At 43.0% G+C, this 14,862-nt stretch overlaps 1 protein-coding gene across 1 annotated transcript in view; it reads left to right on the top strand.

Moving 5' to 3' along the window:
* Positions 1 to 12,613, top strand: part of kiaa1217 (KIAA1217 ortholog) — a 47,635-nt gene extending 35,022 nt beyond the window's left edge. Inside the window, exons 6-21 of the mRNA XM_077735758.1 lie at positions 332 to 1,044; positions 1,879 to 1,983; positions 2,303 to 2,352; positions 4,071 to 4,228; positions 4,305 to 4,480; positions 5,105 to 5,235; positions 5,433 to 5,580; positions 5,655 to 6,093; positions 6,231 to 6,423; positions 6,505 to 6,776; positions 7,210 to 7,362; positions 7,578 to 7,679; positions 8,424 to 8,501; positions 8,604 to 10,256; positions 10,743 to 10,880; positions 12,079 to 12,613. Coding sequence (XP_077591884.1) covers positions 332 to 1,044; positions 1,879 to 1,983; positions 2,303 to 2,352; positions 4,071 to 4,228; positions 4,305 to 4,480; positions 5,105 to 5,235; positions 5,433 to 5,580; positions 5,655 to 6,093; positions 6,231 to 6,423; positions 6,505 to 6,776; positions 7,210 to 7,362; positions 7,578 to 7,679; positions 8,424 to 8,501; positions 8,604 to 10,256; positions 10,743 to 10,880; positions 12,079 to 12,570 — 5,001 coding nt within the window. The 3' untranslated portion in view covers positions 12,571 to 12,613. The remainder of the gene's footprint in view (positions 1 to 331; positions 1,045 to 1,878; positions 1,984 to 2,302; positions 2,353 to 4,070; positions 4,229 to 4,304; positions 4,481 to 5,104; positions 5,236 to 5,432; positions 5,581 to 5,654; positions 6,094 to 6,230; positions 6,424 to 6,504; positions 6,777 to 7,209; positions 7,363 to 7,577; positions 7,680 to 8,423; positions 8,502 to 8,603; positions 10,257 to 10,742; positions 10,881 to 12,078) is intronic.
* The last annotated feature ends 2,249 nt before the right edge of the window (positions 12,614 to 14,862 follow it).

Here is a 14,862-nt window from a genome sequence, read left to right as displayed (position 1 = left end):
TAACAATGTGTAAACCGGTTTGGTGGACTGTAGGCACATGCAAAGTACTAGTTTGGCAGAAGTCCAATGTTTATAGTTTTCAGGTGGTTTACCCATACAAAACACATTTCACAGAGATCAGTCTATTTTCTTCATTTGTCCTTATGGTCAGATTTTCAGAGCAAGATTGGGCAAAATATCAACCAAAAAAATGCCTTTATTAATTTAATAGCAAAAAAAATCTATCCTTTACTAATTGAAATGAATTGATATGTGTTTTGTGATTGGCTAGTCTAGTGTTGATGAAGTGGTACAGAAAAATGACTCTGAATTTTCACTCTTTCTTCTCCAGATGCACAATGAAATGGCGAATCCCCTAAGGCAGCCTCCTATGGGCCCACCGGCACACCACCCCTTGCAGGCGGCCATCCCCCCTTCCCCGCATTCTCCTTCCCGAATTCCCTTCGGTCCACGGCAGGGCTCTCTTCCCGGTAACGGCTCCGTGCCCAGAGAGCGCCTATCCACCGCCAACTCCCCGGCTCGCTCCAATTCGCCCTGTCCCAGCGCCATCCTGGAAAGACGGGACGTCAAACCCGACGGGGACACCAGCGGGAAAGGTCATAATCTGACCAGGGGGAACGAAGGCATATACGCCGACCCATACCTTCTCCAGGAAGGACGCATGGCCCACGGAGTGCACCACAGTCCTGGCCACGATGGTCCCGAACATGCCTTCCACCGAGCATCTATTCGCTCCACTGGTTCTTACAGCGGGCCTAGCCCCACAGACTCAGTGGACCACCCTTCCCTCTACAGGCAGAAGTCAAGAAATAGCCAACTTCCAACACTAGGCTCCAAAACCCCTCCGCCATCCCCTCACCGAATGGGCGACATGCGTCTGGTTGACATCCACGGTGGCGTTCCCATTGAAAGGAGCTCGTCCCTACGCCAGTCCTTCCGGAAAGACGATGCCACGGGGACCAAACCAAGGAACAATGTGGCGCCTTCAGATCTTCAAGGTCACCCTCCAGGGACCGTTCCTGCTGCCAACGACGTTCACACACGGTAAAGTTTAAAATGGAGAGAATTGGAATGAAAATATGGCATCATAGCATGAACTAACCAACTCTGCATCCCTGTTTCAAGCTAACCAACATTTCTAATCCCTTCTCTGAGCACAGAAACCAGCAGTAAAGAGTAGTTTTTTAAGGTTTTATTACAGAAACTCTCAGTCTATTCCCTCCATTTGAAAGAAACTCAATTCTAAAAGTGTAAAACTCTGACTTACTCCTCAGAGATGATTTGAAATAGACTTGAATTTAAAAGTATGGTCGGCTTCCGTTGGATATTGACACAAGACAGAGTGCGAGATTGCTCTATTATTTTTTACCACTCTAACGTGAAGATTAGAGTAGTTTCACTTTAGGGCCATTGTTTTCACAATCTCTGTCCTGATTATTTTCAAGATAAATCCGGCAGGATAAATATGAGAAGCTCATTGAAAGTTTTCATACCCTTTCAGGGGGTTACTAACGTTACTTTGCTAGGAAACTAAAAACAACAAAACCATGGGGGAGCTGTAATAACTAATCAGTTCAACACATTGGTCTGGACCGCCTGTATGACCAAACAGTGACAAATACCAAAGGAGTCTTAAAAAAGATTGGAAAAGTATTACTCTTAAGTTTCCAAATAAACACAATGTTTGCTCACAGTTTTAGACTTTGAACCAGAGATGATAAACTGGCGTCTTGTTGTCACACACAAAAAAACTTGAAGAACTCGGCCAACAAGTCTGTAGGCCGTCTGTCTCGCTACAGACTAGAATTATGATAATATTCCCGCCAACGTGTCTCAGCCTCTAGCGCTGAAAGTAGAATTTTTTGATGTTTTCTGCAGAGAGCGCATGAAGGCAATGGAGCAACAGATTGCCAGCTTGACTGGTCTTGTTCAGCATGCACTTTTAAAGGGGCCAGACAGTAGTGGCACCAAGGAGGCTCTCAGGTAAGACCGTTAGAATACAGGAGTCAGAAAGGTGCAAATCAAAAGGCTTTCCAAATATCAATCTCCATTTTTAAGGGCAACTACAACTCAGAATACAAAAAGATTTGACATTTAAACAGGTTGTATCTCTCTAATTTCCAACTCGTCCTTGTATTGACTTTTGCCTGTCACATAGTTCTAAAAGATCACATCATTAACATCATCCGTTTGTCTGACTATTCCCATCGTCTTTGGTTATGTCACTAACTATATAACCTGAATGAACTGCAATTCTTGCCTGTTTATCAGCTTGCTAACGGATGTTTATTTCTGGCTGCAGTGAGCGACCTTCCAAGACGTCGTCTCCAGCCCACAGTGCGCACAGTTCAAGTGAGTATAGTCAAGTTATATTGCATTTTTATATTGTATTTTAAGGCTTATTTACATTCAGAGATTCACAAACTTTGCTGTGAGTACTCACCTTAGATTGCTATCATGGATATGGTATTATTTGCACCAAAAAAATTACAATACATTATCAATGGCTGGCTCTAGAGGTGACTGTGTAGTTCCCATTCAGCCAAAGCACCTTCACTTCGATTTAACATGAATCTCTTGGCCAATCATTTTAAAGCCTGGCTATTGGACAAACAAAATTACCATTACAATACTGTCTAAAACTATGTCTAATATTTGTCATTGTTTATCTTCATTATACATAAGGGACTAAAGATGGAATTTAGCCCTTGGCTACAATCTTCCATATTTACATATATATGTTCTTTAACATGAATATAAATATGTTCATTAATATGTGCTGTCCCTTATTAAATAAATCTGGCTCAAAACTCAATCAGCAAAATAATTACCATATTTTCACGACTATAAGGCACCCCACATTATAAGGCGCACTGCACTATAAGGCGCACCCTCAATGAATGACACATTTTCATTTTTTTTTCCATATATAAAGCACACTGGATTATAAGACGCCCTGTCTATTTTGTAGAAAATTTAAGACTTTTAAGTGTGCCTTATAGTCGTGAAAATACAGTAGTAGCTAAACTTTTCTACTGTGAGACATTATCTAAACTCAGAATGTCATGAAGTCGAATGTGTGCCAAGGCTGTCAGGAGTTTGAAGTGGATTTGAAATAAATTGGTGTGGGGCTTAAAATGGTCACATAATCTGAGGTAATCGTGATGATGTGACTTGACAACATAGCTCAAGTCAAGGCCTGTTTAATCTGCAATGGTCGTGTCACCTGTGAGACAGCAAAGCAATGCTTACACTTGCTTAAACTGCAGCTGAACTTTGCATGACACTTGGGTAGAATAGAACCTGCACTTCAAGTCAGGGCAGCTGTCAGTCAGCTCGGGAGATAAGTGGCCGTCATTGATGATTTTTAGCATGGTTGAGACATACTTTTATTCTCCTAAAGAACAAAGATTGACATTCTGAATGAACTCCCTGAATGACTTGTGGTGCCTCTGGGAACGGAGATAACATTGTTTTATGGTGCTCATTTGTGTTGTTGTTTTTTTTAATGAATACCATATTGTTGTGACACATTTGGATTGCAAAATCATTTTGTTTGCAGCTTCTGGGTTGCAATGTTATGATTATGTTTTGAGATTGCAAAGCAAGCCAAAATACTGCGTTTACTTAGCCAGTTTTGACTTTTTATTCAAGAACCAAAAATGAATTGGTTCATTAGTAGATGGGAATTGCATTTTTCTATCAAAATTGGCTACTTTCTAACTTTTTATTACATTCCATAATAATTGCCATTTAATAATATCATGTAATGCTGCCTGGCTGAATTTCAAGCTATGAAACATTTTAACTGTTTTAACAATGTAACATTTTGGATATGTGATGAAAACTACTGCTGATTTTTTACAGTGCAAAAAATATTCATAGTTTTTAGTCCAAGTGCCAAAAGAAGAGAGTCATTTATGCTATTTGGTAGAAACTGCATGATAGTAGAAGGTCAAACTATTAGGTGGCTGGAGTTGAAAAAGTCATCCAAATTTTAAATGGCAGGTTAAACATAAAGTATCATTGGTTCTTTGTTTTGTTAATAATGTGACTTTTCTCGGTTTCAGGCAGCTCGCCAATTTTAGGGACGAAATGCAACCCTTCCACTGCGGTGGTGGCACCACAAGATAAGCAAAACCAGATTCCTCTCAAAGCCAACCTCCTGCAGTTCAGGAAGAATGTGTCTGACCTCAGGATGCAACTGCATCAGATGAAACAGCTGCAGGTAATGAGCTATTTTGGATCCACTCTTCCAAAAAAAACCCAACAAAAGACCACCCGTCTTTATCTCCTAATATCAGCTCCAGAACCAGGAAGTCCTACGAGTCCAGCTAAAGCGAGCCGAGCAGGAAATCGGCGCCAAGTTAGCGGAAGCCGTGCGACGTCTGGATGACCCTGTCCAGAAGCAAAGAGTTCTGGTGGAAGAGGACCGACAAAAGTACTTGGGATTGGAGGAACGTGTACTCACACAACTTGGGTGAGGGCAACACCTGTTTTCAATACTTTCAAGAAAGCAACTTGTAACTTTAAGCACACGCCCATCAATGTCAAAATGTTTTTTCACGGCCTGATTAACGTCAAGTCGAGGCAATACTCGCATTGCATGCAGTACACAGGTTTGTACAGGCAAGGGATGTTTAACTCCAGGAGATTCTCTTTCTGCTTGTGTTATCTTGCCTAAGATAATTGAATCCATTCCAAAGCATAGTGGGGTACTGCTTAGTATGTCTACCTCAAATTTAAGGAGTACAGGGGTTCTGTTCAGTTCAGCACAAAACGTTATCGCCACTACACTATGAAGGCAGCCATTCTTTGGCTATTCTCTAGAAAAGCTGCTTAGATATAACGTATAGGGAACACTATGTTAGCAATTTGGATGTCGGTGTGCAATATTTTGTGGTTTTCAAGGCAAGCTCCCAATGCAAAACAGGTTGAAGCAGTCGGAAAAGTACAACGCTAATTGGTGACACTTGTTTTTGTCACTCTGTAAACTATAGGTGTCCGAACCGGTCTGCTTTGGCACACCCGTGCTGTAAACAGAAGAGATGATGTGTCAACATATGTATTTGACTGCTTATTATCCAAATAATATCTGTTTTAGGGATCTGGAGCAGTATGTCGGGGCTCTACAGAAGGACTCGACAGGCAATCATCGAGCGGTAACCCTCAAGGATGTAGAAGAGGGGGCGGTGACTCTAAGGAAAGTTGGGGAGTCTCTTGCGGGACTTAAAGGTACCCTCAAATGACTATAATGCAAAGAGTCAACTCATTAATGATAGTGTTTAGTTTAATTTAGTGGACCTCGTCCTCCTTTTTAATACCAACTGACAGATAAAGGCTTTCACAAATCACTTGGGATTAAAAATGAAGTCTGTCTTGTGGTCACTCCACAAATTTGTGTATGGAATCTTTTGTTGCTGTTTACCCAGGAGAATTTCCAGCCCTCCAAACCCGAATGCGTGCCGTCCTCCGCGTAGAAGTGGAGGCCGTCAAGTTTCTCAAGGAGGAGCCCCACAAACTGGACAGTATGCTGAAAAGGGTGAAAAGCCTGACAGATATGCTGAGCAGTCTAAGAAGGTGAGGTGTACAGTCCATATTTTTAAGACATCACACCACATGCTTCCCCTTACCAGTCATTTTCATAATGGCAGATCTGCAAGTGAAGGTCCTCCGAGAGCGGTGGATCCGTCTTATAACAGCCCATCTCCACTGGAGACCACACCAGCGTCAATCTCCACAGCGGCCCCACCGGACTCCCAGAGCTCTAGCATGAAATCCGAAACTAAGCCCCCATCTCCGGTGGTTATCCATCAAATCCAGAGCTCCCCAGTTGCATTGCGGCCGTGCCAGCAGTCCGCCAGCTTGTCTATCGCTCAGAACAGTCCGCCTCTTACACCCAGCCACACTCACTTCAACGCCTTGAGCAAGGTTCAAGGCCGAGAGTCGCCTAGGACGACTCCCGCCGAGCCAGCTAAGAAGACTCGTGGCAGCCCTGTGCATCAAGGGAACGGCTCCACCGGCCAGAATCTGGTCATCGAGGAGCTGCAACATAGTAAAGACAAATGCAAGAACAGAGCTATGTCCATAGAGGTACGTTGTCAAATCCAATGATAACTCTATTTGGTGTGCCCATAGCAAGCAATGATGATGTCGCTCACACTGGTACACTGGTTGTCTTTCTGCCCATTGACCGTAAATGTTCTCCACATGTTTTTTCTTCACCATAGGCAGCTGAGAAGGAGTGGGAGGAGAGGAGGCAGAACATGGGTCAGTACGATGAAAAAGAGTTTGAAAAAATTCTCCAAGAGGCTGAGGCTAACATGACCAAAGGCCTTCCCAGTCCAGAGGTGGAAAGTAAACCATCACTGACATCTGCTGCCGCCAGAGAGCAAACAAAAACACCATTGGAGTCCCCAACAGGTCTACTAAATATACTCTGACAATACAATAGTCATGCAATGGTGGGATTTCAATGAAATAACACATTTCTGTCCCCTTTAGAGCCTGATTCTCAGTTGGATAAACCAACCAAGAGGGTTCCAGAAAAACTTCCAAAGCCAGGGATGGAAAAACCTGCTAAACCAGTAGCCGAAAAACCCTCCAAGACCATCTCCAAACCCGCCTCTCCTGACACATTTAACAAGCTCATATCCGAAAAGGCCACCAAGTCCCCGCCACCGCCACCTCCGAGGAAGACCTTCAGCAATTCCGCCTCTGGCATGACCACCACGCGGTCTGGCGAGATGGTCTACACCAGCAGGAAGGATTCACAGGTCAATCTTTTAAAAATCTCATTGAAATGGAGGAGTCCTCTCACTCTGTCCTTACAAGAGTGCAAGTACAATCCAGGTCCAAGTAATGACTTTGAAATTAACATTAAATACAAATACTGATTTGGGATAGTAAATACAGTATTTTCATGACTATAAGGCGCACCCTCAATGAATGACACATTTTAATTTTTTTCTCCATATATAAGGCGCACTGGATTATAAGACGCCCTGTCTATTTTGGACAAAATGTAAGACTTCTAAGTGTGCCTTATAGTCGTGAAAATACAGTAATCATTTTCTCTTGAAAACAACAACTACAAGAACATTTTTCTGTGAACTTCAATTTGGTTAGTGAGTACTTTTCAAATATCTAAGTCATGAATGTAAAATTCTTTAGAGTAACAAATACGTCCCCCAATTAATTTTATTCCAGGAAGGGGAAGAGGATGGACCGCTTCCTGCTGCTCAAATCAAGCCCAACAAAAGCACCCCACCAGAACCCACAAAGCCCACCACCACTCCTCCCATCATTGCCAGGGGGGAGGACGAGGAGGACGATAGCGACAGGATCATGGCGGAACTCCAGGTTCGACACACACTCTTACATGAACAAAAGCACACATCCATTCTCCTCTCTTTTCTTGGGTGATTTGACTTTTTTTGCTATTTGATTTCCACACTGTTGGCATTTGGGTGATTTCCCTCTCCACCTCAGAAGTGGCAAATGCAAGGGGGCGCTGGCAGCTGATCACGAATACAATTTTGCCTCAAATTCCTTGTCCTACAACCTTTGTACACCAGGTTTTCCAGAAGTGTACAGTTCAGGAATTAGGGCCGCCAAATACGGTGGACTCCTCCTCTCACTTGGAAGCACAAATAAGAGAGTTAAGACCGGACAAGAAGGTAAAAGCCCCCTAAACCCCGTGTACCGCCGCCAGCCTGCTGCCCGTACCGCCTCGTAACACTCGCTTGGGTTTGAGCAACATTTTTAACCTCCGAGCCTCTTGCTGCTTCTTCCTCGTTCTTCCCTCTTTGGATTTTGCCATTCAAAACAGTCAAGTTTAAGTCTGCATGAAAGGAATCCTCTGGATGCCAAAAATGGACACTGTTTTCCTACCTTGCAGTTCCCAAATAAACAAAAAATCACTGCACTGCCCTCCCCTAAATTTGCGTCTTTATTTGATCACCATTTCTAAATTAGACAAAATATATGCTCTGATTAAAAAAAAAAAACTATCACTGCAGACTTTGTTCACTATAGATCCGTGCCGCTTAGTTCGCATGCTTTTCTTGCGTGGCCTCGCTTTTTCCGTCTTTGCTTCAATTTTCCTCAGCTTAACGTCTTCAGCTTCCTTACATTACTTTACTTTATTTTTCAATAATCACTTGGATCATGTTTCCAACACAAAACATATCTTGCAAATAATTCACTGTTAATGTATATTCAATTGAACTTCTAATATAGTTATAAGTAAAGTATAGCACTGTTCTGAATGCAAGTCTGGCTGTATAGAGAGTTAATCCATAGATGGTTCATGAATGGAAAACAAACGTCTAATGAATGAGATTCTTAAGGTAGATACTCATTCTAATTCGCAGTAGAAAAGGTTGTACATCGTGATATAATTCCCGAAATTGTCATAGCAGAGCTCAGAGCCCACTCGGGATGAAAAAGATCCAAACACAGACGAAAATGGGAATGCTCCAGCCAGGCAAAGCCAAGGGGTACGTCCTTTGTCACATTTCAATGTTTCCGACCGTCTTTACCATACCATTTGAGTCCGTTACCACTTCTGGGCATTTTAACATCAAATGCCAACTTTGCAGGTCATATACTACGTGACGGGAAAGATACCAAAAGAGCAAGCGCCCCATTCTGGAACGGAGGAATCTCCTGAACACCGGGAGCCTGCCCAGTCTCCATCACAGGTGTCAAATGTCACTGTTAATGACAATTCTCCAAGCCAACAACAGCAACAGGAGCAGCGGCCAGCCAAGTTGCCGGCACCCAAACCGCCTGCACCCAAATTGCCAGCACCCAAGTCACCACCACCTAAGTCACCACCACCTATTTCCCCCAAACCTGCAGGTCTGACCGTATTCAAACTCCCTAAGAAGCCCCTAAAACGCTCTGAGTCCTTGAAAACCAATGCAGAAATCGAAAAGGGGAAGAACTTGAACAGAATCCACATGGAGAATAAGACTCAGCTGGTCTTGGAGTCAGTTTCTTCCACAAATAATGTGAATCCCGAAACTGTGCCATTAACTGTAGCTAGAGAATCAACGAAAAAAGCCGCTCCTCTACCACCACCGCGGAGAAAATTATCAAACGAGGAGATTGAGCCACCAAAATCGGACTTTGACGACACCAATGAAGAGGCGAGTCTTAGTCCTGATTTACCAGGGGAAGAAGCACCACCTCCACCAGACAACATTGCCTTCATGATTACTAACACTAAGGTTCAAGCCCTTTCCTGTGGGGAGTACAAGGAACTGGTTAATGCTAAAAAAGGAAATGTCCAGACTGTAACCGTGGGGAATAATCTGGCAGATCCAAACATGCCTCTGGACAACGCCTTCAACAAGAAACCAGTCATTATCATTTTCGATGAACCTATGGATATCCGTGCGGCGTACAAGCGCCTTTCCACTGTCTTTGAGTGCGAAGAAGAGCTGGACAGGATGCTAGCGGCGGAACGAATCGACGAGGAAAGCGAGGAATCGGACACGGACAGGAGCATTGGGCAACAGGTTAAATCCGATGGGGAAAGAGTTACGCTATCTCAAGTGGCAGGGGACCACCTCAGCCTGTCGTCCTCAGCTTCGTCCATCTCGGAATTGGCGGATACTGGAGTGTCCAATGGCGACATCAGGCAGGAGGGCAAAAAGAAGTTTAAGTTCAAGTTCCCCAAGAAACAATTTGCGGCGTTGACCCAAGCTATTCGCACAGGAACCAAGTCGGGTAAGAAAACACTACAGGTTGTTGTGTATGAGGACGAGGAGGAATCAGACGGAACCTTGAAACAGCACAAAGAAGCCAAAAGGTTCGAGGTCTCGCGCTCAAAATCCTCTGTGGATACCCTCAAGACTCAGAGTCCGACTCCGCTCAAAAGGCAGAATTCAGACTCGGTCTGCCGCACAGACGAGATCCGTAAGAACACCTACAAAACATTGGATAGCCTAGAACAGACCATAAAGCAGCTGGAGACCACCATCAACGAGATAGGACCCGCCTCCACTGAAGAGCCGGTTTACGCCGAGGTGAAAAAGGGAGAAAACGGGAAAGTATCCGAAGGGCTTGGGTTGAGGAGGACCGCCTCGCTTCCGACTTCCAAGGCATCAGCGCTTAAACTAGTCAGCAAAGGTTCTTTCCAGAAGAAGACTAAACCAGTACTCCTCCCACGACCTGTAGTCATCCCCAGCACCAGCACCTCCACCACCAACATGGCTAACCCCAGTGCCCTCAGCACCAGCCAACAGGTTTCTCTCTAGCTCTTGCCGCTCCACAAGGCTTTGGGTCTTTTGTCTTTCCAAACCTACCTTCACTCCAACCTTACCCAAATGACAAAAGCATTAATCCACTCCACGGAAAATCTCCCCAAAAAGTCCACCTTGGCTTTCTCCTTCTCTAAAAAAAAACAAAAATATACCAACAGCAAACAAGGCAAAAGCAATCATGCCGAACATGATTTGGGGGTGGCACTTTGTCGACTACCTACCTACCTAACCCCTTCATTGCCGTAATGTTTTCGGCAATCAATAATCAAAACCACTTCTTGTCCTGGTTGCATGTGTCGTTAGTCATAAAAGGTTCTACATTTGGTGCATGGTCTTTCACTGGTGTTTTAACAATCAAGGTTTTTACCACTATCAGTACCTTGGTTACTCACTTTTCCTATGTTGTGTTGTCCTTTCCCCTTCTTTTGTTTCATTTCTTGTTTTTGTTTCGTTTGGGTCCCCCTGCAGAACACCAGTGTCGCTTCCCCCACTAGTCGGATGCCCGTCCCTTTGTCCGCCAAGTCCAGGCAGTCGTCGACTACTACTACTACTGACAAAGCAGGAAAACAACCAAAACTACAGGACGCGCAAAGGCAGTTCCGACAGGTAGTTTTACTGTAGGGCCTTACCTACTACACAAGGGTAGAGGACAATGGTTTTTATTTTTTAGGAAGACGTCTATACATTAAGTTGGGCGGGGGAAAAAGTACCAAAGTTTTTTTGGAATGTGGATCTATCGATGTTTTTCGACTTTGACAGGAAAGGCATGATGACTCTTGACTGTTACCCCCCATAACATCACTTGTACTGGATGCTTTTGCATGTCCACACTGCTCATGGTTTTCACTGTGTTGGTGACTAAATGTAAAAAAAAACAGATAATAATAACTGGAACCAATGGCAGACATAGCAAAGCGGAACCCAACTGCAAAGTTGTCATCGCATCTGCAGTTCCCACCACAGCTGAGTTCCTAACAGTGTTGCCAAGCCCCCCTCGTCAATTCCCCTTTCCCTCCAGGATGTTTCTATTTCACACCTCCCGCACCCCTTCTCAACCCGAAACGACTACTTTGATTGCTTCTTAACCTCACTGAGAGCTGTTTCCTTTTCCTGTGTAAATCTCAAACTCCACTCACCACCACGTCCTGGTCTTCTCACAAGCAGTCGTGGCAGATAAGTGCCGGCCGGCCCTACGTTTTACCCCAGCCTGCCTGCTCTCACTTCTATCACCCCTTACACACAACCCTTAACTTTTCCCCCCCAAAAAAACCTTCCACACATCTTCTGAAACGTCTCCTGCGGCCACTTGGCTGGGCTTGATGTTCCTGACTAACAAAGGAAGCTGAAGAGATGTCCCTTTTTGTCTAACTATGCATCCTGTTTCCCGGTAACATGTCTCTGTTCAGTAGGGGTGGGACAAAAGTATCCATAGAAAACAGCAAAATTATATTATAGTAAATGGTCAAATGATTTATTTCCAGGTTTTAAAAACAGATTTTGACCAATGGCTTCCTCAAATTCAACAAATACCTTCTATAATCCCTTACCTTTGTATTCAAGCGTCTCAAAAACAGGTGTCATTGCGTTGTGGTGAACGCAAGAATAAGTCCCACCCCTACTACTTCTTCCTTCACCTTAATCCCCAGTAGACATATTGTTTTCATTGTGTCGTGTCTCTATAGTCATTAGTCCTGACTTTTTGTTGTTGTTCTTTCTCTTTGTTTAGACTTTTACGTCTTTATTGTTTGCCTTACTTGTTTTATATGTTTTGAATCAGTATGTGTTTTGGCATCTCTGTTCACAGGCTAACGGAAGTACTAAAAGAGTGGGCGGGGATCATAAAACTACTTCTCCCACTATACCCGTCTCTAAAATCCCTGCTTTTTATCCTAGTGCTACTAAAGGCGGCTCAGACGTGGCTAATCCCACTAACCCGTCCTCCTCCAAGTCCTCCCTCCCTCACCCTCACCCGCACCCCCACGGCACTCGCTCGGCTTCCCTACCCTCCTCTCACATCCCCTCCCTATGCAACGGTTCCCTCAAACCCCCCTCGCAACACACGGCTAAAGCTCTCTCCTTCTCCTCGCAGACCCCCAACGGTCGAGCACACTCTTCCTCCTTCTCCTGCTCTTCTTCCTCCACTTCCTCCTCCCAATCCCCTTCCCCTCTTTCCCCTTTGGGCCCGGGTGGGAAGAGCATCCGCACCATACACACTCCCAGCTTCACCAGCTACAGGTCCCACAACGGCAGCAGCGGGAAATCCTGCATACCGACAGCCTCGGCGGCTAAGGACTAGTTCCAGTCTTAGTCCCTCCGCCGTCCCCCCAACCCCCTACCGCTTGCCCCAAAAAAAACCTCTTGTAGAGCAAGGCATCTTTTACTGTGCAAGTTGGAAGTGATTCACTCACTTGCAATGTGGGCTTTCGTGCTTTTCAAACTATCTCTCTTCTTTCAAAAAGTGCAAAATAGTCACATCAGAGCTGTAATAGATGTTGACATTTTACAAAAAATTGGTCAAAAAATCATTTTCCTCATTTCAAGAAGCTGAAACTTTACACATACTATTGCAACTAGCTCATATTTTTACATTCTTACATTTTTCCAAAACGCTTATCCGCACAAGGGGGGTGCTGGAGCCTATCTCAACCAACTATGGGGACCAGGCAGAGGACACCCTGAATCGGTGGCTGGCCAATCACAGGGCACAAAGAGATGGACAACAATTTATGTCCACACAATTCATAGTACTTTAGCAGCTTACCATGTATGTTTTAGGCATGTGGAAGGAAACCGGAGTACCCGGAGAAAACCCACACAAGTTTTATACAGTGAGGACCAACATGGGATGGAACCCTCAACCCTAGAACTTTGCTAACCACATCCTACCAGATTTTCACATCAAATATAGCCAGAATGTAAGCATTATTTAGCTGTGATGATGTTATCAGTTATTAGCAATGCAATAATTAATAAACAGAACCAGCAAACATTAAAAAAATAATAATAATTATAAGCACTGATGCTCCATTTACATCTTATTGCCATTGATTTTCCCAGAGCATTTCCAGCCTCTGTTACAGCTCTGATAGGAACTTCAAATGTGTAAAATTAATAGGTCAGTTTCATACCCAAATTCTGTAAAATGTGGGTATAGTCAAAAGATGTTAGCATATAAAAGATTTTGTGGACTATTGCTTTTGAAGCAAGAAGACGGGAGAAACAATTAACTTTACGAGCACAATTCCCCAATTGAATCTCGTATTTGGCCTTTTCTCCCCATTTAGTCTGTTTGTCCTCATTTAGTATTTAGCCGCGTAAAATTGTAGAGCCAGTGTGAAAGGAGATACTACGTTAGAATCAGATGTATTATATTACAAACGGTGTACAGATTGTTTTATTTTTCGTACCAGAGCTTTGGATAAGTGTAGCATATTTAATCCGTCAATGTTTATTCACCCTTGTAAATGCCTTGTATACAGACCGAGTATTTTCTCAGAAAAATTTACGCGTCTCAACTGCCAATATTTGGGGGGAGGGCAATAGAAATGGGGTCTATATACTGACCCATAACAAAAGTCTGCTTATTTGCCAAAGTTTGTCCGCTTTTGAGGGAAATTAAAGGGGGGGAAAAAACGCATTAGTGTATTGTATGTTGTGTAAAATGTACTAAAAACAAATCAAAAAAGCGTGTACATATAGTAAATGCTTCTCCAATAAGTAGTTTTGTTAACACACCAAAGTTTATGTATGCATGCCTATCCATCAAATACTTTAGGAGAGTAGTGTAAAAAAATTAAATGTTTGCACAGACGGACCATGTAAATATTTTTTTTCCGCATTTTTCTTTTGTTTTTGTAAAGCTTTAAGTCATATCGCCATGTCGAGTAGCAGCAACTTGCTTAAGGCAGGGGTAGGCAACCTTTTAGAAAATGCATTTGACTAAATAGGCTGGTTGATCATCACATCTTTTTTTTTGTTCTAGTTGTTATTTTGATAAAGGAAATAGGTTGTCTACTCTTGCTGGAAGGCAAGCTTCTGTATTTGGATTTTCTGATTAAAAGGTTAAAAGAAAGGGAAGTGTTGTGTGTTATTGAATAGAACACAAAATACTCATTCCTTAATTATGTGTGTGTGTGTATGTATATATGTATGTGTATATGTATGTGTATATGTATATATGTATGTGTATATGTATGTGTATATGTATATATGTATGTGTATATGTATGTGTATATATGTATATACATACATTTATGTATGACAAAGTTACAATACATTATAGTGTACTGTAACAAAATTAGAAATCACCTTTGGGTGTTATTGGATTGGATAACTTTATTCATCCTGTATTTGGGAAAATGTTGTTGTCACAGTAGCAAGAGGGTGAGGATGCAGAAAAAGGTAAAGCATTTTAGACATAAATAGATAGTTAATAAGTAAGTTAATACACAAATACATGAATGAATAAATAAGCATGTTGCTGAAATATATACATACACATACATATATATTTAAGCACATATACACGTACATACACATATATTTAAGCACATATATACACATGTTTATAAGGACATATATAAGTATA

Source organism: Stigmatopora nigra, chromosome 16 (genome assembly GCF_051989575.1).
Source record: "Stigmatopora nigra isolate UIUO_SnigA chromosome 16, RoL_Snig_1.1, whole genome shotgun sequence".
Taxonomy (NCBI): Eukaryota; Metazoa; Chordata; class Actinopteri; order Syngnathiformes; family Syngnathidae; genus Stigmatopora; species Stigmatopora nigra.
Note: the sequence above shows the minus strand (reverse complement) of the source record. Positions and strands in the feature narration are given on the sequence as shown.